Raw genomic sequence first — 27,495 nt, 5'->3', positions numbered from 1 at the left:
ACCGCTCTGTTTACAAAACTCCTCAAGACGAGTGTATTCCCTTGATATTGGACCATTTCTGTTTTTATTGAACAAAAGAGGTATAGCTTGTTTGCTTCCCGATTCACTGACTTCACGCAATGGCAGAAGCTCTTCCTCCCCGCATTATTTCTCGCGATGATTCTCTTAAAAGACAGGTCGGTAGATCGACTCTCGACACCCTTCTGCAGATGGGGTTCCCAAAACAAAGATGGTAAGGAAGTTTTGTCATAATCCATCGGTTGCTGTTAGTGACTTGAAGAGTAATGAAAGTTTGTGTGGGATGGGTCTCTGCGTTTAGTGGTTGTGTTGACTGAGGTTGGTGTGGGAAAAGGATTTCTTTTCGTCAAATCTTCTGGACGGTTTAGTAACTAAAATGATGGACATCAATAGAGTTGTCCGATATCGTCTGACTTTGATGTCACTGAGAGAGGCCCTTTTCTCATTATTTTGACGGGAGGGTGGGGGAGGGGCGCTCAAAATCACCCGCTCTGCAACAAAAGATTTCTACCAACCAAATGAGACGAGATCTCAAGACTACATGGATTAGTCATGGCACTTGAGATCGTGACCACATGCGTTCTCCGTTTTATTTATAGGATGTGCATTTCGGAAGTTGTCATTGTCTTTCATTCTTTCCTTTTCTTCATTTTTTTGTTGGGGGATAGTATAATTCTTGCATGTAACGAAAGGGAGTCACTGCATTAAAACTGTGTTTCAGATATCTTCGTGCATGTTTGTTGGTGTGGGGAGGTGCACATGTGTCATGAGTAAACTTCAACATTGGCATTTTCAAAGGAACTGCAAAAAAAAAAAAAAAAAAAAAAATGTCAGTCAACATGGTAGATATTGAAGAAACATATCTAGCTGTTGTGCTGTTGTTTGAAGACTTTGTGATTGTACATGGGTGAAACTTGAAAGACTTAGATCCATCTGTGAAATATTTCAGAAAATATGTGAATGTTTAAATCTTATTTTCTTACTCACAAAACTTATATGCTTACTCGAATGAGAACAAATGGCTGAAGGAACTATGTTCCATAAAATCTCATTCATCCATCTGCTTCATCTCAGAGTGATTTCAGCCAGCTGAAAATTATAGTGAGAAAGTTAAAGCGAAGGAAATTGTAAGCTTTGTATGAAATCTGAAGACTTACACTGCAGGAAAATTTAGATAACTCCAATGAGGGCTGATCTTCCTTCTGTGTAATCAGCAGTGCTGCAACATTTCATCTTTCTGTTGGTTTTTCTTCTTCTGTTTTTCTTTTAGCTCTGTTTTTGCCATATATTTATGTGATGAACTGTAAGCTGATAACGGTAGTCTTCTTTGTATGGAGCAAGTTGCTAGCATTACAAATGTGTCACTACATCCCTGTGGACTGTCACTCCTGTACTGTACATCCGTCCATCTGTCCAAAGCCACATCCATACTTGATCTGCTATAGCCTGTGATCCACACACTGGTCAGATCACTGCAGTGCAAGGCCAACCATGAACGAAATCTTGCTTTGCAGATGATTCACATTGGTGACCATTGCTTGTATTCAAAGCTACCTGTTCCCATTGAGCCCTTTATGCAGGGTGCCACAGTTTACTAAATGCCCCTCCTTCCTCTGAATTTCTATATCATGGAACCAGACCAAAAGAGAGCTCTCTTGTAGTGGAGGCTGTTAGCACATTCCCTGTGAATTTGCTGACAGTGAAGACCTTGATGGGAACCTACTACATTAAACTAAACATGTGTGTGAATGGAGGGAAAAACCTAAACCTAAGTTACCATTGGAACAATACATGAAGTTGAGGGACCAGCAGGGAACATGAAGTAATGATACTTAGTGAGGATAATGATAATGATGATTCTGTAGAGATACATTTTGACCTGAATCTGTGATACACACACCTCTGCAGACTATAGTTATGATCCGGAAATTTGAGCATCTTTCTCTAACTCTAAGAGATGCATAGCTATCAATGGATATGAGACCTGAAAGTCTGATCTGATGCTGCAATGTATCACAGTGACATGATAACACTTTTAATGGGGTTTGAACCTATGACTTCCCACACTTGTTTTGGACGCTAATCACATGGCCACGGCAAATGATTTTATTTCTGTAAAATTTATCTATTGTACAGCATTGTAAATTTTTCATTTAATTGTAATGAATACTGTTTGTGATTTTTATATTACATCATACCACACTTGATGATTTCTTGACAGTTTGAAGGCTTTGGCTGCAACTGGAGACAGAGGAGTTCAGCTTGCTTCAGACTGGTTAGTGTCTGTGTGTGTGGAGGGTGTGTTTGTCCCCCATATCTCTCCCTCTGTCTCTCTCCATGAAGAAAACTGAAACTTTAAATCTCTTTCCTTTCTTCCCACCACCCCTCTTGCTGCTGCCTCTGTCTGTCTGTCTCTCTGTCTGTCTGTCTGCCTGTCTCTCTCTCTTTCTCTCGCTCCCTCTCTCTCTGTCCCTCCCACCCTCCCTCTCTCTCAATTTTCTTTTGTGTTAGTGTTTGTCTGTCAGTTCCATACCTTTTTATGGAACTTGGCAGTTTTGCAGGTTTGCTGTTGTTGTTGTGTGTGTGCGTGTGTCTGTGTGTTTGCCATGAATTAATAACATGCAACTCCCATGTTGTCATTTATGAGAGATTTTTGCCCTCTAGTTTAGGAACCTTTAATCTATTACAGTCTTGTTACTGGTGGTTAAGTCATATTTCAAACTTTTTATTAATTGTTTTCAGTTGTGAAGTATCAATTATAATGATATTAGTATCATTACTTCTTGTGTATTGACCAAACATACAACAAAAAGTGTTAGTGTGAAATCTGCATTGAACAGATCTCTGTTGACAGTGTTTAAAACAAACCTTATTTAGCATCATTTCTTTCACATTATGTTACATGTAATTTGTTCAGTCTTGTTTTATTACATTTTATAGTAGACTCAGCGTCATTGGTTTTCCTTGTTGTTTTTTAATATGTTTAATGAAATGTAATGTTATCTACCATGGTTGTTGTTGTTGTTGTTGTTTTTAATGTGACTGCCTTCAACTGTTCAAGAAAATCAGTTGAAACATTTTTAGAGGAACTTAAAACTCTGATTCTTTCCTGGTAATGTTTCTGACATCATGGATAGTTCATTAAATGTGCCTCTCACTTTCTGCCTCATTATCCCCATCTTTTGTCTCTTATGCTTGTCAGACACGTACAGTTTTGTCCTTGCAACTTTTTTTATAGTCATATATGAACTTTTAATTCTCTCTCTCTCTCTCTCTCTCTCTCTCTCTCTGTCTCTCTCTCTCTCTCCTCTCTCTCTCTCTCTCTCTCTCTCTCTCTCTTCCCCTTGCTCTCTCTCTTCTTCTCAAAACAATATGAAAGTTTCCTTAAAACAACTGCGCTTGTTTTCCATAACTCATTGAAAATATGTCCTGTTAGAACTAATAGAAGATTCATTTATGTAATTGATGTATGATTGCACCCTTCAGTTTGGGGCCTTGGCCTAATCTGAATAAAGCATTTTGCATTTGCATTCACATTCTCCCTCCTCACCTCCCACTGTCTCCCTCCCCTAACTTTCTTTCATTTTTTTCAAACTTTATTCCTCTCTATTCCCTCTCTCAGTATTTCCATTCCTCTTTCTCATGTATCTCTTTATTCATTTTCAACCAAGGCTAGATAGAAGAAAGCATTTTTGTTACTTGTGCTTATCTCAGTACCATGATAAAATGAAATAAAGTTTCTTTTCATTTCATTACATTTGGTGTTATTCATTAGATAGTAATTGGGGTGGAAAAAAGAACAGGCCATCTATAACTTCAAAAAGAACCAAAGTGCCAGTAGTATTTGTTGCACTTAATTGTGACTAGTACAGTAGTAGTTCATTGATATTATTTCAGAAATGTCTCAGCCATCTAAATAAAAAGTAAAAACATTTCTTTTTCTTGAATTTGTTTTGTTTTGATATGTACATGAAAAGAAAGAAAAATATGTATCTTTTGCATTTTCAAAGAGTTCTCAAAACATGCGGACTCATCCATATATGCTAGACAGCATCCCCTTTAAATAAAACTTTTGAAACAGGGTGGGGTGGCGTGGGGACAGATGCCTAATCTACACACATACCCTCTGCCTTGAGAGGCTGCCAAATATTATAGGAATGAAATAGATGTTTAGTTATTTTCTTCCATTTATGATACAGTTTAACACAAACCAAGGATAGACTCTCAAGGTAAGCTCATTGGCTTCATGCAGAGGTCAGGCAGCTGGGTTTTATTTGGGGGGAGGGGTGTGTGTTTGTGTGTTTTGGATTTTTTTTTTTTACAGCAGATGTGGTGTAACTTAAATGGATCAATCCACACACTTTTAGATCTCCTTGGAACTGAAACAGAAAGTGGACAAGCATTGCTCTCCACGTGCAGGTTGCTGTCCCATGTGAATGACCCCCGTCTGGATGAGGACGTGGCACGGGAGTACATCCTGTACCTGTGCCCTGTGGGACCTCTGCAAAAGCAGCTGGCATCCTACTGGGAGAGGTCCCAGTCCATGTGCGGCTGGAACAGTGCCCACAACTACTTCCCGCACATGACTCTCTGCTCCTTCTTCAAGGTGAGGGGCATGGGTGGAGGATAGGGGGTGCGGGGAGGGGATTCTTTTTCTTTCTTCTTCGTTCATGGGCTGCAACTCCCACGTTCAAGTGAACGTACGAGTGGGTTTTTATGTGTATTGTATGACAGTTTTTGCCCTGCCATGAAGGCAGCCATTCTCTGTTTTTGACAATGTGTTTGCCGGTTTTTTCTTGTTTCCACAACCTGCCAAACACTGACATGCATTATAGGAACTTTAGTATGTATATGTTATCTCCTGCATGCACATACGCATGAAGAGGGTTCAGGCACTTGAAGGCACATCTGTTGACCTGGGAGGTTGGAAAAATCTGCACCAGAATCCAGTGAATACAGTTATTGCAGTCTGTCCCTGCCTCTGTTTCTCTCACGTGTCATATATGGTGACAGTATGAGTCTGTGTAATCACCCTGACTATATAGTCTGAATGACTTGATACTCAATTTGATTTTCCTGTTATACTCAGGGGTGAGGGAGGGAGGGGGGGAAGACAATGATTCAAACCTAGACTCTCACAGACACTGTATTGGCAGATAAGCGTCTTAAGCCTACTGCCACGTTGCTTCCTCTGAGATACCAGACCTGGTATGAATGTAGGTATCAATGAGAATTAACACTTTTCAACCATTAAAACTTTGAAGACATTGCACTCAGGTGAAAGTGATGCTGGTCAATAACCATTGCTGTGATTATGTAAATAATGATGATGATGATAATAATGATGATGGTGATGATTTTAGTAACAATGGTACCAGTCATTGAAGTGCATTCATTACTGTCATTCAAAGGAATGAAAGACAAAACTTATGTATATACATGTAGACAGAAAGCTAGAGAACTTAAGAGGGAGGGGAGGAAGGGGCTATTTTTGAAAGATGTAGGTTTGGGGGTAAGACATGAAAGAGTTGAAAATAGTTTATTTTAGTAAAAGTGGTTAAAAAAAAATGTTTCACATGACTACATGTTCAACAGTGTTGTTGGCAATGTATACATTTTGAAACTGAGAAAAATATATCCAATATCCGTATGATCTACACTCAATTCTTTCATGTCTGGCTTTAAAACCTACCTCTTTTCAAAATAACTCTTTCATATTCTCCCTCTTTCTGGACTACTGTTTCTCTAGCTTTTTGTTCGCATGCATTTTTGAAGTTTTGTCTTTTAAGTTTTTTCACCCCACGGAACCAGAGTAATGCATGCATGTGAATGACTGGTGTGAAAGTGATTTGATTTGTCTGTGCACAAGATTAAGCATTGTATAAATGCCTTTACTCTCATTATTTATTATTGTTACAAGCAGTGGGATAAAGGGAAGCAGTTCCAGTTAACATTTTACACTTCCTACAGTTTATATCTGCTGACTTCAACCTTGAATCCAAAGTTCTGTAGGTGTAACAGAAAGCATCAAAATGTTTGCTGTTGATGTTGCAAATAAAGCACAAATGATTGTGTGAAATGGTTGTAGATAGCACATACTTCTTCAAGGGGGAAAGAGACATCACTTGTGAGGAGAAATATTGACAGCTCTGTTCTGTTGGGCTGCACTTTTAACCACAGTGAACTGAACTGAAAATGAGGGGGTGTGGACCAGGGCTGCAGAATCAATTACTTATTGATTGCAGAATTGATTGATTGATTATGAATCTGATCAAGGATGGAGAACAGGGTATATTGACCCGAGGCTACAGAGTCAGTGGGGTGGGGTGGGGTGGTGGTGGTGGAGGGGGAGGGACACGCCATTCATTGATTGATAAACTGATTGATGGATTATTTACCAGGGAGAGGTTGGAGAGCAAGGGTGTTTCAACTGAGGCCATAGCAACGAAACGAGAGTGGAGTTGGTTGGTTGGTTGGTTGATTGAATGACTGGTGGAAGACTGGAGTCTGGAGAAGTGGATTGATTGATTTACTGATTGATTGATTGTTGAACAGGTAGATGACTGGAACCTTTGGGAGAAAGAAGTGGAGAGGTTATAGATTGAGTGGTGATGTTTGAGTAAATGGTATTGATTGAGTGGTGATGATTGAATAAATGGTATTCATTGAGTGGTGATGGTTGAATAAATGGTATTGATTGAGTGGTGATGATTGAATAAATGGTATTCATTGAGTGGTGATGGTTGAGTAAATGGTATTCATTGAGTGGTGATGATTGAGTAAATGGTATTCATTGAGTGATGATGATTGAGTAAATGGTATTCATTGAGTGGTGATGGTTGAGTAAATGGTACTGATTGAGTGATGGTGGTTTAGTAAGTGATTGAATACAAATTAGCTGTATGTAAGCTTATTTACTCTATCATTTGTACAAACATAGAACTCACTGCCTGTTTCTGTCAGTCACGGTTGGTAACTCTCCTCCTTCAAGTAGATTCTTTTGTTTTTTTAAATTTTAAACTCCAGGAGAAGGAGGCTTTTGTACAAGGCACACCATTCCATTCCTTGTATTCTTTATATTTTAATTTTGTTTCAGTTTCCATGTATGGTATTTGTCTATAATCTTGTGGCCTGTGCTCCTCAAGAAGTCCAAAAGAATCAGTCAAGTCTGGATGTTTGTGTACATGTGTTTGGCATGTGTGTGTGTGTGGGTGGATGAGTAGAAATTACTGTCTTGATGACTGAACACTGATTACTGTCATGATGACTGAACACTGATTACTGTCGTGATGACTGAACACTGATTTGTGTGACTGAACACTGATTACTGTCATGATGACTGAACACTGATTACTGTCGTGATGACTGAACACTGATTTGTGTGACTGAACACTGATTACTGTCATGATGACTGAACACTGATTACTGTCGTGATGACTGAACACTGATTTGTGTGACTGAACACTGATTACTGTCATGAAGACTGATTACTGTCATGACTGACTGAACACTGATTACTGTCATGATGACTGATTACTGTCATGACTGACTGAACACTGATTACTGCCATGATGACTGATTACTGTCATGATGACTGATTACTGTCATGATGACTGAACACTGATTACTGTCATGATGACTGATTACTGTCATGACTGACTTAACGCTGATTACTGTTATGATGACTGATTACTGTCACGATGACTGATTACTGCCATGACTGACTGAATGCTGATTATTGTCATGTTGACTGATTACTGTCATGACTGACTGTCATGATGACTGATTACTGCCATGATGACTGAACACTGATTACTGTCATGATGACTGATTACTGTCATGACTGACTGAATGCTGATTATTGTCATGATGACTGATTACTGTCATGATGACTGAACACTGATTACTGTGACTGAACACTGATTACTGTCATGATGACTGATTACTGTCACGACTGACTGAATGCTGATTACTGTCATGATGACTGATTACTGTCATGATGACTGAACACCTGATTACTGTCATGACTGACTGAACGCTGATTACTGTCATGATGACTGATTACTGTCATGATGACTGAACACCTGATTATTGTCATGGTGACAGAACACCTGACTGTTGCCATGGTGACTTGGATGTGGTTCAGGTGGAGGACAGGAAGCTGGGCGTGCTGACCAAAGCCATGGAGTCAGTGGAGGGGTTCCTGAACAAGGCACCGGGCAGGCTGCAGCTGGAGCTGTTTGCACAGAAAAGCTTCATCGGCCTCATGGCTGTGGGCAACTACTACGACTTCCTGGAAGGGCTCGTCTCCCAGTTTGCTTCCTACGTCCGCTCAGCTGGTGAGTTGTTGCTCGGAGGGAGGGGGGCGGGGGGGGGGGAGGGGAGGATGTGCTGACATTATCGTGTAAGTTTATAATCGTGGTGACTGCAGGGGTTGTGTGTCAGAGTCGGTTATGCTGCAGCATCCAGGCAGTTTGGTGCAGGCATCAGGATGGGGGCTGCACTGTGGTGGCCCGGTGAGGATGTCACAAGGTTTTTCAGCTGTCGTGGGCGAATCGGCCTGAATGATTGTTGATGTCAAGCTGGTTCCAGTCTGTCACTGTGAAAGTGAAAGAATAAAGGGAGAAAATCACTTTGGAAGAAATAGTTTAAATTAACTGAGGAATACATACTTCAAACAGAGTTTGGACGATCATTGTTGAAACAAACTAAGGAATATACTTTTAACAGAGTATAAGATACAGTTGAAACTAAGGAAGATATAGTTATAACAGATGTTGTTTAAACAGACTGAGGAAGGTATCGTTTGTAGACTGAGGAAAATATCATTTAAACAAACTGAGGAAGTTTAAACAGACTGAGGGACATATAGTTTAAACAGACTTAACTAAAGGCAACATAGCAAATAAAACACACAAATCATTTGGCAGCCAAACATAAACGTATCTATGTTCAGGAAGATAAAGTGAAGAATCAGTTGTTGCATGATAATTTGATTAGTTTGGTTCAGCTGGCAGATTTGAAATCTATTGCAAGGGGTGTGATGCACTGAAGGTCAACAGTGTCCCTGTTCCTACCATCCCATACCACAACACTTGTACTCAAACCTGTCCTTGTATGTCCTGCCTGTCCTCTCCCTACACCTCCCTCTCATCAAACCTGTCCTTGTATGTCCTGCCTGTCCTCTCCCTACACCTCCCTCTCATCAAACCTGTCCTTGTATGTCCTGCCTCTCCTCTCCCTACACCTCCCTCTCATCAAACCTGTCCTTGTGTGTCCTGCCTGTCCTCTCCCTACACCTCCCTCTCATCAAACCTGTCCTTGTATGCCCTGTCTCTCCTCTCCCAACACCACTGTCCTTGTATGCCCTGCCTGTCCTCTCCCTACACCTCTGTCCTTGTATGCCCTGCCTCTCCTCTCCCAACACCTCTGTCCTTGTATGCCCTGTCTCTCCTCTCCCAACACCTCTGTCCTTGTATGTCCTGTCTCTCCTCTCCCAACACCACTGTCCTTGTATGTCCTGTCTCTCCTCTCCCAACACCTCTGTCCTTGTATGCCCTGCCTCTCCTCTCCCAACACCTCTGTCCTTGTATGCCCTGTCTCTCCTCTCCCAACACCTCTGTCCTTGTATGCCCTGTCTCTCCTCTCCCAACACCACTGTCCTTGTATGCCCTGCCTGTCCTCTCCCTACACCTCTGTCCTTGTATGCCCTGCCTCTCCTCTCCCAACACCTCTGTCCTTGTATGCCCTGTCTCTCCTCTCCCAACACCTCTGTCCTTGTATGTCCTGTCTCTCCTCTCCCAACACCTCTGTCCTTGTATGTCCTGCCTCTCCTCTCCCTACACCTCTGTCCTTGTATGTCCTGCCTCTCCTCTCCCAACACCTCTGTCCTTGTATGTGCTGCCTCTCCTCTCCCTACACCTCTGTCCTTGTATGTCCTGCCTCTCCTCTCCCAACACCTCTGTCCTTGTATGCCCTGCCTCTCCTCTCCCAACACCTCTGTCCTTGTATGTCCTGCCTCTCCTCTCCCTACACCTCTGTCCTTGTATGTCCTGCCTCTCCTCTCCCAACACCTCTGTCCTTGTATGTCCTGCCTCTCCTCTCCCTACACCTCTGTCCTTGTATGTCCTGCCTCTCCTCTCCCTACACCTCTGTCCTTGTATGTCCTGCCTCTCCTCTCCCTACACCTCTGTCCTTGTATGTCCTGCCTATCCTCTCCCTACACCTCCCTCTCATCAAACCTGTTCTTGTATGTCCTGTCTGTCCTCTCCCTACACCTCCCTCTCATCAAACCTGTCCTTGTATGTCCTGCCTGTCCTCTCCCTACACCTCCCTCTCATCAAACCTGTCCTTGTATGTCCTGCCTCTCCTCTCCCTACACCTCCCTCTCATCAAACCTGTCCTTGTATGTCCTGCCTCTCCTCTCCCTACACCTCTGTCCTTGTATGTCCTGCCTCTCCTCTCCCTACACCTCTGTCCTTGTATGTCCTGCCTGTCCTCTCCCAACACCTCTGTCCTTGTATGTCCTGCCTCTCCTCTCCCAACACCTCTGTCCTTGTATGTCCTGCCTCTCCTCTCCCTACACCTCTGTCCTTGTATGTCCTGCCTCTCCTCTCCCTACACCTCTGTCCTTGTATGTCCTGCCTCTCCTCTCCCTACACCTCTGTCCTTGTATGCCCTGTCTCTCCTCTCCCAACACCTCTGTCCTTGTATGTCCTGCCTCTCCTCTCCCTACACCTCTGTCCTTGTATGTCCTGCCTCTCCTCTCCCTACACCTCTGTCCTTGTATGTCCTGCCTATCCTCTCCCAACACCTCTGTCCTTGTATGCCCTGTCTCTCCTCTCCCTACACCTCTGTCCTTGTATGTCCTGCCTCTCCTCTCCCTACACCTCTGTCCTTGTATGTCCTGCCTCTCCTCTCCCTACACCTCTGTCCTTGTATGTCCTGCCTCTCCTCTCCCTACACCTCCCTCTCATCATTGATGTGCTCTGACAACAGTCTGTGTTAACGCATAAAACTTACTGAATAAAGTCTACAGCAAAAATCAAGACTGGAGCTAAAATGACTGTATATTCTTGGCAGTAACTTTGTCACTCCATGGTGAGCCAGGACTTGTAAGGTACATTCTGTCAGATCTCTGTGATAATTTTTGTTCTCAGGCAAAGTAAACCTCTCTTGATTTGTCTTGCCTAGAAATTGATTTCAACTAGTGGTGCGCATCAGTCGACCAGGGTGCATCAGGGATGAACATCCTGTTCATCTTGGCTATCTGCTCATCTGGAGCAGCGTGGCTTATGGCTTATGGCCAGTGCAGGAATGACAGTCTCAGTTTATCAGACCAGAACATGGGCAACATGTGTTGAGATTTGTTATGAAATGTCTTGCAAAGATAGCCTTTTGCAATGTTTTAATATGGAATTGGTGAACTGATAAACAAAAATTATGGGAAAGCTTTGCACCAGACATAATTGTACTTTGTAAAGGACAGTCAGCTTGGCTACTATTAAGTGAAAGTGTTTGACAGAAGTGTAGGACATACATGGCATGACGATGATTCAGTGGATGTTGACACAGGTTGGAGATAGATGGCATGATGATGTCAGTGGATGTTGACCCAGGCATCAGCATGGAGATGGCATGGTGATGATGTCAGTGGATGTTGACCCAGGCATCAGCATGGAGATGGCATGGTGATGATGTCAGTGGATGTTGACCCAGGCATCAGCATGGAGATGGCATGGTGATGATGTCAGTGGATGTTGACACAGGTTGGAGATAGATGGCATGATGATGTCAATGGATGTTGACAGGAATCAGCATGGAGGGGCTGAAGAAGAGCCTGCATATCACCCTGGCCCACCAGCACACCTCAGAGGCCCATCAGAAGCTGGAGAAGCTGGCTGGGGAAATTGACTTGAAGGCCGACGTCCGTTGGGACTTTCGCCTCTACTCCAGAGATCCACAGCTTGCTAATGCTGAGGTGAGGGTGTGTCAAGGGGGGGAGGGAGGGGGGTGGTGACTGTTGTGTGAATAGGATAGAATATCATAAAACCTTGAGGTTTGTAAGACACAAGACAATTCAAAATATGATATGCATGTGTATATTATGATTATGCATGTGTATGTGAATGTTTTACAGAGAGGTTGCGTATTTCAATGAAAAAGACTTTTCTCGCATTTTAATACCATTTCTGTTTGTTTTGTTGTTTTGTTTTTTAATTTCTCAGAAAGTTATTGTGGTCATTGCAGGTGTACCGTGTGATAAAACCGTACCAGCCCACGCTGGAGGATGAATTGGAGATGATTGAAGGGGACTATATCTTTATGACCCCCGGTCAGTCCAGCATGGACGGCTGGTTCAAGGGCACGTCATGGCTGACTGGCAACATGGGCGTGTACCCCGCCGTCTTCACTCAGCGCACTGCAGAAACCTGGATCTGGACCCTCCATCGGTCAGTGCTCGTCACGTTCCTCTCCATTCTTCTGTCTGTCTGTCTGTGCATCCGTATTTGTGTGGGGTGTATTGTATTGTGTTACTCTTTTTGTCACAGAAGATTTCTGTGTGTGAAATTCGGGCTGCTCTAGCTGGGAGAGCATGTTGCTACACTGAGAGAGCGTCCCCCATTTTCTTTTTCTGCCTGCAATTTTGTTTTCCTATCAAAGTGGATTTTTCTACATAATTTTGCCAGGGACAACCCTTTTGTTGCCGTGGGTTCTTTTACGTGCACTAAATGCATGCTGCACATGGGACCTTGGTTTATCTTCTCATCCGAATGACTAGCATCCAGACCACCATGCAAGGTCTAGTGGAGGAGGAGTAAATAACTGGCGACTGTCAGGATTCAAACTAGTGCGCTCAGATTCTCTCGCTTCGTAGGCGGACATGTTACCACTAGGCCATCACTCCACTTGGGTCAGGGGGTGTGGGGTTGTTTGCGAAGGGAGGACGTTTTGTTCAGGCTGTGGTGTTTCTGTTTTTCTGTTTGTTTGCTCTCCTGGGTGTTTCTTCAGTTCTGTTCCAGGCTGGGTGTCTGTGGAGGGTGAGATAATTGGGATGAATGGAGGTTGATTGTTGTGATATGTGTGTTTTCATAGTGTTTTGATGTTTCCCCCTTTGTTACAAGTTGCTTCTTCTTTTTTCTCTTTTGTGTGAGTGCTGGATGTGAAAAAATCATGTTCCTTGCTATGTATTAACGTTGTGAATACAGAATTTGAAGTGCTGCCTGGCTGGAAATGGAGGGTCAGCTTGCTTTCAGTTGGTGACCCGTTCTGTTGGTTATCCCATGATGTGATTTATTATATTTCATATGTCTGTGGTTATATTGATTATCAAACTGTAAACTCACTTAGAAATCTCCTAAAATGACAGTGTAAGTTGAGTGAGTACTGTCCGCTGTTGCTGTTTCTGTCAGAAGTTCACAGTTTGTCAGTCAGTGCTTCACTGACTGTCTGACAATGTGGTTGACCACAGGTCCCATCCGCTGTCAGAAGCCAGTAAGGCCATCACCAATGGGGCAGCAGCCATAGACGGGGAGGGAGACTACGATAATCTCTGGGCCACAGATGATCTCTATGCCAAGGTGAGGATTATTTTTCTTTTGTTGTTTGTTTAGTTTCAGTTTCAGTAGCTCAAAGAGGTGTCACTGCGTTCGGACAAATCCATATACACTACACCACATCTGCCAAGCAGATGCCTGACCAGCAGCATAACCCAATGCGCTTTGTCAGGCCTTGAGAAAAAATAAATAAAATAAAATAAAATAAAATAAATAAATAAATAATAATAATATAATTAAAAAGATAAATAAATAAATAATAATAATGAAAATAAAATAAGTAAATAAATAAATAAATAAATAAATAAAAAAGACAACAGTGATGATAAATAAGCAAATAAATGTAAAAAAAGAAGAAGAAAAAAAAAGCAGACACACATACACACACATATGCATAACAGATATGCACCAAACATGTTGTTTCACAGATATGAAAGCACACTCAAATACACATAAATGTACATGAGCCCCAAAACACACACACACACACACACACAGACATGCACACACACACACACACACACACACACACACACACACCTTACCCTGTTTAGTGTTGTTTTACTTATCTTTTTATGCTGTCCCACTATCCATGCCATTTCTGTGGCATTACCCTCCATCATTCATGTAGAGTCCCCCACCCCACCCCACCCCCCAACCCCCCACAACCCCCACCTTGCCCCCCCCTCCCCCCTCCATTCCCCACGTTTCTACCCACTTACTCATGCTAGTCTGCTACAGTTCCAGTGCCAGCACAGCACAGGGAACTGCTAGTGTCCAGTCACCCATGAGACCACACATCATAACTGATGATCACTATGAGAGCAGGGCATGAAAGGACACAGAATTGGAGACAGTTGTTCTGTTTTGGGTGATGAATGATGAGGATGATGATGCTGATGAATGATGAGGATGACGATGCTGAGGGCATGAAAGGACACAGAATAGGAGACAGTTGTTCTGTTTTGGGTGATGAATGATGAGGATGATGATGCTGATGAATGATGAGGATGACGATGCTGAGGGCATGAAAGGACACAGAATAGGAGACAGTTTTTCTGTTTTGGGTGATGAATGATGAGGATGACGATGCTGAGGGCATGAAAGGACACAGAATAGGAGACAGTTTTTCTGTTTTGGGTGATGAATGATGAGGATGACGATGTTGCTCTGCAGGTAGCTTGTGCTGTCTGTATCAAGAGTTACTGGTACTTAGTGCTACTGGGGAAGACATAACATCAACAGTGGCACCCATGGAAACAAGACACAGTATTTTATGATACATGTGGTGACTAAAATACTTTTTTTTTTTTTTTTTTTGTACATTCACCACATACACAAAACCAAATTGTCAGTGTGGCTACATTGACTTTAAACAAGTTTGCATGCACTTTATAGGTCTTTTCATTTTTTTCTTACTGACCAGTTTTGACCCAAAATAGATATTTTCTGTTCCTTTGTTCTGATTAAAATACTATAGGCCCATATAATTAAAGAATTTATATTTCTGATTTTTATCGATATTATACAAAAACAAACTTCATTCATTGCGCTTGTCATTAGAGTTAAGATTTCATCCTGTTGTTTAAAAAAGTTGGCAAAAGTGGGAATGTTTGGGGGAGTGTGGGAGAGTTGAGAAGAACAAGGAAATCCTGCCACCATCCACTCTCAGGACTTCATGAAAAGCACAACAAGCAGAACATGTCATTACCCCTTCCACTCTATTGTGTTCTTTCTTTAATTCAACATCTTTGCACTTTCAGTGATATATTTCATGTGAGTGTGTGTGTGTGTGTGTGTGTGTGTGTAGATATACAGGTGAACTGGATGAGTGGTGTCATGATGTCTATTTTGAAAGCATTTATGAATTAATGTGTTTTAAGATTTCATCATTTACAGCTTTATGATTTTTGTACATGTAAAGTGCTTTGAGCTCCACTTAAGAAAAAAACCCAATAAAGACACTGAATAACTTTTCATTAGTAGTAGTAGTAGTAGTGTCATTCATATTTTCAGATAATAGGGAGAGCTGCTTAATGTGAAGTGTGGGTAGTAGGTGTGTGTGTGTGTGTGTGTGTTGTGTGTGTATGTGAGGGAGAGAGAGGGGGGGGAGGAGGGGGGAGGGGGCGAGAGGACAACGGGTGAATGATTAAGAAGCATGAGAGAGAAATGGAACATAGGGTCAAGGGATGAGAGGTGTAATCACACTTCTGTGTGAAACACATGTTATTGATGTTGATGATGATGATAATGTGTTCATATATATATGTATATATGTCTTTTGCTTAAATGTTTCAATTACTCTTTCTGCTTGTATTGATAACTTGAATGTATGTACTTGTACAGTGTAAATGTAAAAAAAAAATTTTTTTTTTTTTTTTAAAGAAAGGTATCATTCTTCTTATTAGTATTTCATGAAATGGGTAAATTATGATAAATGTTTCTTGGCTATGAGAATTATATTGTGCATCAAATGGAACGCTGTTTTCATCAGGTGGTGAAGAAGAAGAAGAGTCAGGAAGCTGCCTCAACAACGACAGACCGGAAACCTCGCCATGTGTTTGTGATGAGACACGGGGAGAGGTGTGACTTTGTCTTCAGCAGGAACTGGTGTGACAAGTGTTTTGATGGCAGAGGTCAGCACGCTTTGTGGCTGTTGTCTGTTTCCGTCCTGTTTTTCTTCTGTCTCTGTTTTGGTTTGTGTGTTTGTGTTTATCTCTGTTTTCTGTCTGTCCACCTGTGTGTGCTCTCTCTCTCTCTCTTTCTCTTTCTCTCTCTCTCTCTCTCTCTCTCTCTCTCTCTCTCTCTCTTCCTTTCTCTGTCTCAATCTCTCTTTCTGTTCCTCCTTTTTTTTTTTTCTCCTTATATCTCACTTTCTCTCTGTCTGTCTGTCTGTCTCTCTCTCTCACTGAAACTAGTTGAAGAATATCCATGGTGTTTGTAATGCGTACATGTATAAATGTGTGTGTGAGAGCACTCATGTGCGTGCATTGTAAGCAACCTTAGAAACACCTACCCCTCTTTGCACATATTCCACCCTAAGGTTGAGGATGGGCACTTTACCCCTGTTGGAAGCACATTCCCTTTCCAGGTTTCACTGCACTGTACTGGTTGGGCGTTTACCATATGTACGAGAAGTCTCTCGTTAAATTGGTGACATTAATAGGAAATTGCAGATTGATATAAGCTTACAGTTGGGCCAATAGCTGAGAGCTGTATGATCAATGGCTTCTCCATTGCTAGGAGAAGTCATTTTAATTACACATACTTAACTGTGACCCACTAGTGCAGACTCCGGTAGGGGCCTGACATTCCTGTCCTGTGCAAACTACTATCCGCCTATGCGGAGAAAACAAAAGTAGCTACGGCCGATAACCTCCCAGAAGTAGGTAACCTCCCCTTTGCCCCCCTGACTAGCACCCTCCTTTTCCGGCAGCCATCATGACTCCTGTTCCTGTGCTCTTCATACGGCTAAGTTTTTTCATATTTTCTGTCTGTCTGATAGCTTAGTCTTTTGTGAAGGACTATGACTCTCAAAATTGGAGGCAAGATTGCACTGGCTTTTAGCGCTGCAGCCTTCGGGGCTAGTTGGTCTTTTGGGAACCATCCCAACACCAACTGTCCTAAAACACTCTAAGCCAAGAGAGTGGGGATGCATTTTGGGCAACACAATCTCTGCCATAATCAAATTCTAGCCCATATAGTTGGGACAGCAGTTGCCTCCTCTGCTGTACTGATGGTCATAGGCGGACACAACTGACTTTCATACATACACAATGCAGTTCAGATGTGTAACAGATATGTTTCATTACTATAGTCTCTCCTGTCTCTTTATCCGCCTCCTTCATCATTCATTTATGTATGTTTGCAAGACAGGAAGAGTGAGAACAAAACATTATAGACTGAAACAAGACATTGCATCATGTATGCTCTCTCTTGGTTTTTCAATGACACATAATATCTCATGCAGGCATTCTCCTCTTTATCTATTGATCTACGTCTGCACTGAATTGTAAAGCAATAAAGTTACAAATAGCAAACTGAAATATCATTAGTTCGTGATTTTTTTTCAAAGTGGGGAGTGGGTGTTTAGAAGACACTGAGCATTACAAGACAGTTGACAGCATATATGTCCTGTGCTCTTTTTTTGCACATGTGCATGTATCATGTCAGTGTGTGTGTTTTGTGTATTATTTTGTGTTTGAACACCTGTATAAGTCGAATGACATTTAACTCTTTCTGAAGAGTTTTGATTGCAAACAGTGAGGCCCCCTTGAGAAAAGTGAAACATTTGTTGTATCAGGTGTGTACACACGCACCAACCTGAACCTTCCCCGTGTCATGGTGAAGCGAAAGAACTACAAAGACTTTCAGCGAGACTCCCCTCTGACTGAGATGGGGAGATGTCAGGCACGACTAACAGGTGAGTGCTTGTGGAGCTGATTGTCTGTTGTGTTTCATGATCCAATGGAAAAAAGTGACATTCATCAAGTCAAACTTATGCTGCAGGGATCAGCATTAAAGTTTTGCTTTTTCTCACGAGCCATGAAGTGCTGGTATTGCCATGGTTTCTTTTACATGTGCTAAGTACTTGCTGCACAGGAAACCTCAGTTTATCCTTTTGTCCAAATGACTAGCATCTACTCCCATTCTCAAGGCTAAGTGGACAGGTTTGGGGGAACCTGAGGACAGTAGCTGCCTGGTAAGGCACATGACCACTGCCCCCCCCCCCCCCCCCCCCCCCCCCCCCCCCCCCGCCCCCCTGTGCAGTGGTGGTCCTGGAGCAGTAGCTTCAGTATCTGCTTACATCCCCTTCTCAGTGCTGTACATTTGTTTTGCTTGGTAATTTTGGGGTTTGCATTCACACATCTTTTCATTTACTCACACTTTTCAATGCACAATATTCCAACAGTAATAACACTTTTCCATGCACAATATTCCAACAGTAATGACGCTTTTCCATGCACAATATTCCAACAGTAATAACACTTTTCAATGCACAATATTCCAACAGTAATGACACTTTTCCATGCACAATATTCCAACAGTAATAACACTTTTCAATGCACAATATTCCAACAGTAATAACACTTTTCCATGCACAATATTCCAACAGAAATAACACTTTTCGATGCACAATATTCCAACAGTAATAACACACTGATCATACAAACAATAAAAATACCAAGAAGCCTTGGTTTCGATACTTGCAAGTGTCCTGAAAAATGGTGTTTCTGTAGATCCTATCCTCTCTTCTCAAGTCATTTTTACAATCTTTTACAATTGTTCTTACACTTTCATTCAGTATGATTACAACTGGACTGATTGATGGCATCTTTTGAATCCAAAAGACATACACTGAGAAACAGTTACTGGTGTATGAATACAAATCTATGTTTGTGTTTACATTTGTGTGGTGCATGCTCTTTTACAAGTGTGATGACGTGCTTATTGTTTATACTCATGCACATACGTTCATCTGTTTTTGCAAGTATGCATATTTTCAAGCCTCGTTTTCTTGTGTACTCTGTACATGAACATCAGAGCAGGAAAGTCACTGTGGTTATGTTTCATCAGGTGAAGCACTACGAGATGCAGGTGTGGACATTGCGTTTGTCTACGTCTCTCCTGCCCTGCGGTGTGTACAGACAGCCACAGAAGTCATCAGAGGTCAGTATCGGCAGTCAGCTACACGGCTGGGTGAGTGGGAAGGGGGTGGGGGAGGTCTCAGAGCTGTCAGCAAACAGCTACAAGGGTGGGTGAGTGAGAAGGGGGTGGGGTAGGTCTCAGAGATGTCAGCAAACAGCTACAAGGATGGGTGAGTGGGAAGGGGGTGGGGTAGGTCTCAGAGCTGTCAGCAAACAGCTACAAGGATGGGTGAGTGGGAAGGGGGTGGGGTAGGTCTCAGAGCTGTCAGCAAACAGCTACAAGGATGGGTGAATGGGAAGGGGGTGGGGGAGGTCTCAGAGCTGTCAGCAAACAGCTACAAGGATGGGTGAATGGGAAGGGGGTGGGGGAGGTCTCAGAGCTGTCAGCAAACAGCTACAAGGATGGGTGAGTGGGAAGGGGGTGGGGTAGGTCTCAGAGCTGTCAGCAAACAGCTACAGGTGTGGTGGGTGGGGGACAGGGTGTGGGGGAGGTCTCAGAGCTGTCAGCAAACAGCTACAGGGGTGGTGGGTGGGGGACAGGGTGTGGGGGAGGTCTCAGAGCTGTCAGCAAACAGCTACAGGGGTGGTGGGTGGGGGACAGGGTGTGGGGGAGGTCTCAGAGCTGTCAGCAAACAGCTACATGGGTGGTGGGTGGGGGACAGGGTGTGGGGGAGGTCTCAGAGCTGTCAGCAAACAGCTACAGGTGTGGTGGGTGGGGGACAGGGTGTGGGGGAGGTCTCAGAGCTGTCAGCAAACAGCTACAGGTGTGGTGGGTGGGGGACAGGGTGTGGGGGAGGTCTCAGAGCTGTCAGCAAACAGCTACAGGGGTGGTGGGTGGTGGGTGGGGGACAGGGTGTGGGGGACAGGGTGTGGGGGAGGTCTCAGAGCTGTCAGCAAACAGCTACAGGTGTGGTGGGTGGTGGGTGGGGGACAGGGTGTGGGGGAGGTCTCAGAGCTGTCAGCAAACAGCTACAGGTGTGGTGGGTGGTGGGTGGGGGACAGGGTGTGGGGGAGGTCTCAGAGCTGTCAGCAAACAGCTACAGGGGTGGTGGGTGGGGGACAGGGTGTGGGGGAGGTCTCAGAGCTGTCAGCAAACAGCTACAGGTGTGGTGGGTGGGGGACAGGGGGTGGGGGAGGTCTCAGAGCTGTCAGCAAACAGCTACAGGTGTGGTGGGTGGGGGACAGGGTGTGGGGGAGGTCTCAGAGCTGTCAGCAAACAGCTACAAGGGTGGGTGAGTGGGAAGGGTGTGGGGGAGGTCTCAGAGCTGTCAGCAAACAGCTACAGGTGTGGTGGGTGGGGGACAGGGTGTGGGGGAGGTCTCAGAGCTGTCAGCAAACAGCTACAGGTGTGGTGGGTGGGGGACAGGGTGTGGGGGAGGTCTCAGAGCTGTCAGCAAACAGCTACAGGTGTGGTGGGTGGGGGACAGGGGGTGGGGGAGGTCTCAGAGCTGTCAGCAAACAGCTACAGGGGTGGTGGGTGGGAGACAGGGTGTGGGGGAGGTCTCAGAGCTGTCAGCAAACAGCTACAGGGGTGGTGGGTGGGGGACAGGGGGTGGGGGAGGTCTCAGAGCTGTCAGCAAACAGCTACAGGGGTGGTGGGTGGTGGGTGGGGGACAGGGTGTGGGGGAGGTCTCAGAGCTGTCAGCAAACAGCTACAGGTGTGGTGGGTGGGGGACAGGGTGTGGGGGAGGTCTCAGAGCTGTCAGCAAACAGCTACAGGGGTGGTGGGTGGGGGACAGGGTGTGGGGGAGGTCTCAGAGCTGTCAGCAAACAGCTACAGGGGTGGTGGGTGGGAGACAGGGTGTGGGGGAGGTATCAGAGCTGTCAGCAAACAGCTACAGGGGTGGTGGGTGGGGGACAGGGTGTGGGGGAGGTCTCAGAGCTGTCAGCAAACAGCTACAGGTGTGGTGGGTGGTGGGTGGGGGACAGGGTGTGGGGGAGGTCTCAGAGCTGTCAGCAAACAGCTACAGGTGTGGTGGGTGGTGGGTGGGGGACAGGGTGTGGGGGAGGTCTCAGAGCTGTCAGCAAACAGCTACAGGGGTGGTGGGTGGGGGACAGGGGGTGGGGGAGGTCTCAGAGCTGTCAGCAAACAGCTACAGGTGTGGTGGGTGGGGGACAGGGTGTGGGGGAGGTCTCAGAGCTGTCAGCAAACAGCTACAGGTGTGTTGGGTGGGGGACAGGGTGTGGGGGAGGTCTCAGAGCTGTCAGCAAACAGCTACAGGTGTGGTGGGTGGTGGGTGGGGGACAGGGTGTGGGGCGGGGCCATCAGAGTTATGCACAGACACAGGGGAGGGTGGGTGTCCCTTATGGTTCATGTCTTACCTTGTTCAGAAAAAACACCTGTGTTCCAGCTATGCTATTGGTTGTTTCATTTATTTGCTTGCTTCTCTCTTTCTTTCTCTCTTTCGTCCTTTGTGTATTGTTATCTCATTGAACTTTTGCCCAATTGAATGAATTTATATTTACTTTCTGTAAAATCAGTCGACATCTATCATTCATCAGGGGTGCCGTGGCAGATTAGGTTAGGCGCTAGACACCTGATCCAGTGTTGACCACTGATAAGTATTGCCCCACTTTGGTATGGTGCTCTGTCCTTGGGAAAGGCACTTTACTCCAGTTTTTCTCACTCCACCAGAGTGTGAAGGTGTACCTGACTTTGATGGGCAATGTTGAAGCAGTGGAAGGAGATGATTGGGTCCTACATCCCTATGCGGAGCCCTTCACACACTGATGAATTCACTGCCTCACGGACCATAAAAGACTAGGAGACCTTTAACTCTGAACATCCATCAAGTACCGTGTTCGTCCTTTTCTTCCCTCTCCAGGAGGGGGCTACAGATGTAAACTGCATGTGGAGCCCACGATTTTTGAGTGGGCGGGGTGGTACAAGCCCACCCTGCCCAGCTGGCTGAGCCCTGACGAGCTGGTGGAGAACGGGTTCCCTGTGGACCCTTCCTACACCCCCTTCATCTCCACCCGCAACATCAACCCCAACGAGTCGGTGGAGGAGTACTACAACCGCTGTGCCAGCTTCACCAGGCATGTGCACCGCAAACACACACCTGAAGGTGGGTGAAGGGATGACCTGGGTATATTTAACCCATTTTATCCTAAAGTCTTCTTTCTTCTTCTTCATTCATGGGCTGCAACTCCAGCGTTCACTCATATGTACACAAGTGGGCTTTCACATGTATGACCGTTTTTACCCTGCCATGTAGGCAGCCATACTCCGTTTCTGGGTGGTGCACGATGGGTATGTTTTTGTTTCCGTAGGCAGCCATACTCCATTTTCAAGTGTGTGCATGCTTGGTATGTTCTTGTTTCTATAATCCAATGAACGCTGATATGGATTTCAGGGTCTTTAACGTGCGTATTTGATCTTATGCTTGCGTATGCACACAAAGGTGGTTTAGGCACAAGCAGGTCTGCACATATGTTGACCTGGGAGATCGGAAGATTCTCCCCCCTTTACCCACTAGGCGCCATTACTGAGATTCGAACCCAAAACCCTCAGATTGAAAGTCCAACTCTTTAACCACTCACTTAAAGTAAAAGTAATCTCTTTACTACTTTCTTACTTACTGTCTGTAACACCCTCTGGCATTTAGGGCAGCAGTGAAGAACACCAGTCTTGTCTGTCTTGTTTCCATAACCCATTGAACACCAACATGGATCACAGGATCTTTGAAGAGGGCATTTGATCTTCAGTGTGTGTATAGACACAAAGGGGACTTAAGGTTCTAGCAGGTCTGCACGTCTGTGGACCGGGGAGATAAGAAAAAATTCCATCCATAACCTACGGGAGGAGGATTACAAAGACTGCAATCTAAGCAAGTGCTGGCCATTTCATTTTCCAGCCCTGAGAAGCCATCCAGCATGTGACTTCTGGGTATTAGCTATAAAGAAAGCCTCCAACAAAAACATATTTTTAGCTTATATTGATGTTTTGCTTGGTTGTGTTTTTTTTTTCCATTGAAGAGATAGAATATTTGCACATTAGAAGTACTTTTTTCCTGCTGCTCCATCATCTGTACTTTTTCATTGGCCTCTCATTCTTTGTCTCAGCACCAGTAGTTCACAGGGAACTATCAACTGTCTTTTTTTTGTTTGTTTGTTTTTTGTTTTGGCAAGGCAAGGCAAATTAGTTTGTTTCTTGTTGTTGTTTTTTTGGCAAGGCAAGGCAAATTAGTTTGTTTCTTGTTGTTGTTTTTTTGGCAAGGCAAGGCAAATTAGTTTGTTTCTTGTTGTTGTTTTTTGGCAAGGCAAGGCAAATTAGTTTGTTTCTTGTTGTTGTTTTTTGGCAAGGCAAGGCAAATTAGTTTGTTTCTTGTTGTTGTTTTTTTGGCAAGGCAAGGCAAATTAGTTTGTTTCTTGTTGTTTGTTTTTGGCATGGCAAGGCAAATTAGTTTGTTTCTTGTTGTTTGTTTTTGGCAAGGCAAGGCAAATTAGTTAGTTTCTTGTGCCCCCTGGATGCTCTTTCATTTCTGCAGCACGGTTTTCCAGTTTACAGGAATCTTACCACCACTTTCCTTAGCTGTGGAAAACATACCGAGATAGTTCCCTGCCTTGCTATGATAAAGAGAAATGAAAAAACCCACAGGGCCTGAGTAAGGGTGTTGGTTTACACTGCTGGTTAGGCATCTGCTTAGCAGATGTGGTGAAGCTTATATGGGTTTGTCCGAACACTGTGATGCCTCCTTGAGAACTGAAAGTGAACTGAATTGAAAATAGAAAAAAGAAGGTTTTTTAAATGATGACGAGCATTCTGAGTAACAGTAGTTTCACAGTGAATATGTTATGGTAAGAAGATGCCCCTGTGCCTTTCAACTTCCCACACTTTTCTTTCATTTTACAGTAAGCAACTTTATCGCGAATTCCAGTACACTTTTTCAACACCACTCCTGTGCATGTGTGAACACAGATATGTATACATGATGAGCACAATAGCCGAGTGGTTAAAGCATTGGACTTTCAGTCTGAGAGTCCCAGGTTCGAAGCTCGGTAACGGCGCTGGGTGGGTAAAGGGTGGAGATTTTTCCAATCCCCCAGGTGAACATATGTGCAGACCTGCTTGTGCTGAACCCCTTTCATGTCTATATGCAAGCAGAAGATCAGTATGCATATTAAAGATCCTGTTATCCATGTCATCGTACAGTGGGTTATGGAAACAAGAACGTACCCAGCATGCACACCCCCGAAAATGGAGTATGGCTGCCTGCATGGTGGGGTAAATATACAAAATGGTTATACACATAAAATGTTACATGTCTGTATGAGTATATGTGTGCTTGACTGAAACCTGATTGAATGACACAGGAAACGAATGATGAGCGCCCAAATGGCAGCTGTCATTCAGCTCTACCCAGGAAGGGAGCCTGTTGTGCAAATGACTCCCTGATTGTAAAGTGCTTAGAGCTTGGTCCCTTAGGATAGGTGCTGTATAAATACCCATACCATCATCAGATCTCTCTCTCTCTCTCTCTCTCTCTCTGTGTGTGTGTGTGTGTGTGTGCAGGAGGCAACATTCTGATCGTGGGACATGCTGGCAGCCTGGACGCCTGTTTCCGACAGCTGTGTGGGAAAGCCCCTCGCAACTCAGCCGAGTTCCACGAGATCCTGAGTCACTTCCCCTACTGCTGCCTGGCGACAGTGACCGAGGACCCACACACCAAACGTTGGCTGCTGAAGGAACCCCCTATCGCCTCCGTCTGCCACGGCGGCAACAAGGTCTTCTGCTGGAAAGTGCTTCAGTGATCGAGGGGTCTTTGCTAGGAAGTGCTGCAGTGATCAAGGTGGTTAGCAGGGAAGTGCTGCAGTGATCAAGGTGATTAGCTGGGAAGTGCTGCAGTGATCAAGGTGGTTAGCTGGGAAGTGCTGCAGTGATCAAGGTGGTTAGCTGGAAAGTGCTGCAGTGATCAAGGTGGTTAGCAGGGAAGTGCTGCAGTGATCAAGGTGATTAGCTGGGAAGTGCTGCAGTGATCAAGGTGGTTAGCTGGGAAGTGCTTCAGTGATCAAGGTGGTTAGCTGGGAAGTGCTTCAGTGATCAAGGTGATTAGCTGGGAAGTGCTGCAGTGATCAAGGTGGTTAGCTGGAAAGTGCTGCAGTGATCAAGGTGATTAGCTGGGAAGTGCTGCAGTGATCAAGGTGGTTAGCTGGGAAGTGCTGCAGTGATCAAGGTGGTTAGCTGGGAAGTGCTGCAGTGATCAAGGTGGTTAGCTGGAAAGTGCTGCAGTGATCAAGGTGGTTAGCTGGGAAGTGCTGCAGTGATCAAGGTGGTTAGCTGGGAAGTGCTGCAGTGATCACTGACGGACAGACTTCCAGGGATCAGATGTGGGATTTTCTGTGTTTGATTGAGTTTTCTTTCTGGGGGGTTGGGTCGTTGGTTTTTGGGGGGTTGGGTTGTTTGGTTTTGGGGGGTTGGGTTGTTTGGTTTTGGGGGGTTGGGTTGTTTGTTTTTTTTCTTTCCTTTTTTAAATGTTTGTTGTAGTTCTTGAGTGTAAGCAGAGTGAGTCCAAGTAGAAAGCTTCTGTACTAAATGTCTGTTTTAGTTCTTAAGTGTAAACAGAGTGAGTCTTAAGTAAAAAGGTGCATTTGTTTTGATTTTGTTTGTGCGTGTTTGTTTTTTTGTCTTCTTTTGATACTTTTCTCATTAATTCAATTAAAGCTACTATCACACTCTTTGCATTCAGCATAATGATAAATTGTGACTACTGTGTTCTTGATGCCAGTGTTTGTATGACCAATAGATTTCTTAAGGATGTATGCTTTAGTATGATTAAGGATCATGATTGTTTACTGTGCTGTTGTGATAGTGCCAGATGTTAACATTTTGTTGACATAATACTTTTTTTTCTGGGACAGACGTTTTCTCAGCAACAACAAGTAGAAAAAAATTCTGAGGTACCCAGCCAGTTACATTGTTGCAGACAGACTTGGAACAGAGTTCAGATCCACAGTCAGATGACATACTACTACCACGACAGCTACTGCTACTACTGCTGCTGTTGCTCCCCCTGTGGGGATGCTGGGGGTCTTTCACTATAAATGGCATCCCTGCCTTCTGGAAATTCTGTGCTAGAAATTTCCTCTTGTCCATCACTCTCTTTGTTTCTGCCATTTTTCTTTCTTCACTGTTGTCTCCTTTTTCTGCCTCCCAGTCCATTCCCCTTTCTTTTTTCAAGCAAGCCTTGACACTTTTTTCTCTTTTCCGCAGTCTAAAATGTACTCTCTGTGCTGGCAATTAGGTAGTGAGATGTAAACACTGGGATGGGCACCAGCTGCCCATTCTGCAGTGTTATTTGACTATATGGCCTTTTTATGTATTTTTTGTTTGGCTTTGAAGTATTATTTTTTCCTTATTTACAATTTTTTGTAATCTGGGGATGATAGATTAAGCGGAATGGCTGGCGTCGTCAGCATGGCCTAGTCTTATTTGCCATAATGAGCTAAATGGTTGGGATACTGTGTCATGAACGATGTTTTGTTGGTTTGTCTTACTGTTTTTTTGTAGATGTGACAGTTTTTGTGTTGACGTGGTTGAGCATTTGTACGGTTTGACAGTCCTGATATGGCCCTTTCGGTCGTCTGGACTATAAGCAACAAGAACAAGAACAATACTGCTGCTGCTGCTACTAACAAACAGCCACTACTACTGCTGCTGCTAATATACTACTGCTACTGTTGCTGCTACTGCTACTCTTACTACTTCCACTACTGCTACCACAGCTAACCTGGCATTGTGAAAGACCATACCCGTCCTTTTCCCCAACCCGCTGTGAGTGACTTTCCAGTTGGGTGAGGAATGACGGGTAATCGCATGCCAGCCTTGAGAGTTCTGTTTACTGTCATCAGTTTGTAAGGAGAGTTTTTAAGCATGCACTTCTGACTTCTGCTGGTGAAGATGGTGCGGTGATAATGAAAGTATGAATGGAATTCTTCTCTCTCTCTCTCTCTCTCGCCTTTTTTTTAATAATTGTTTTTTAGTTGTTGTTTTGTCCAACAATTTCACAGGTGTGTTCACTTCTGATGCTAGAATGTATAGCAGTGTGATGACTGAGGTAAAGCAGCTGATAGTGATGTTGAATTTGTTTTGTTTCATGTCTGTGTTCACCTTTTCATTTCTGCTGGTTATTGTCTTGAAAATTCAGCTGTGTGAGGTGGGAATAGTGTTTTCTTTTTTTTTTCCTTTTGTGTGTGTGTTTGTTTGCTGATGAAATCTGCCCCAACGTCGAAGAAGAAAAGTGCATAATTTTTGACAGACACAGTGGAAACAG

General features: G+C 44.1%; 1 protein-coding gene across 1 annotated transcript; it reads left to right on the top strand.

Annotated features, from left to right (window-relative positions):
* Positions 1–92: 92 nt before the first annotated feature.
* Positions 93–25,564, top strand: LOC143274716 (ubiquitin-associated and SH3 domain-containing protein B-like). Its single transcript, XM_076578623.1, has 12 exons — positions 93–232; positions 2,240–2,293; positions 4,438–4,624; positions 8,165–8,357; positions 11,829–11,998; positions 12,268–12,470; positions 13,490–13,598; positions 16,069–16,210; positions 17,878–17,997; positions 19,152–19,244; positions 22,048–22,290; positions 24,738–25,564. Exons 1-12 carry the CDS (start codon positions 120–122, stop codon positions 24,974–24,976), a joined length of 1,866 nt encoding a protein of 621 aa, XP_076434738.1. The 5' UTR covers positions 93–119; the 3' UTR covers positions 24,977–25,564.
* Positions 25,565–27,495: the final 1,931 nt, after the last annotated feature.

This window comes from Babylonia areolata, chromosome 29 (assembly GCF_041734735.1).
Source record: "Babylonia areolata isolate BAREFJ2019XMU chromosome 29, ASM4173473v1, whole genome shotgun sequence".
Classification (NCBI taxonomy): Eukaryota; Metazoa; Mollusca; class Gastropoda; order Neogastropoda; family Buccinidae; genus Babylonia; species Babylonia areolata.
The sequence above is the reverse complement of the archived record's forward strand: the minus strand, read 5'-3'. Positions and strand labels throughout refer to the sequence as shown.

What these genes read in the sequence shown, in the direction of transcription:
- LOC143274716 (XM_076578623.1), top strand. Translation starts at nt 120, where the DNA reads ATGGCAGAAGCTCTTCCTCCCCGCATTATTTCTCGCGATGATTCTCTT. An exon ending in CACAGCTTGCTAATGCTGAG is followed by an intron (nt 11,999 to 12,267) that starts GTGAGGGTGTGT and finishes TGGTCATTGCAG; the next exon opens with GTGTACCGTGTGATAAAACC. An exon ending in AGCCACAGAAGTCATCAGAG is followed by an intron (nt 19,245 to 22,047) that starts GTCAGTATCGGC and finishes TTCCCTCTCCAG; the next exon opens with GAGGGGGCTACAGATGTAAA.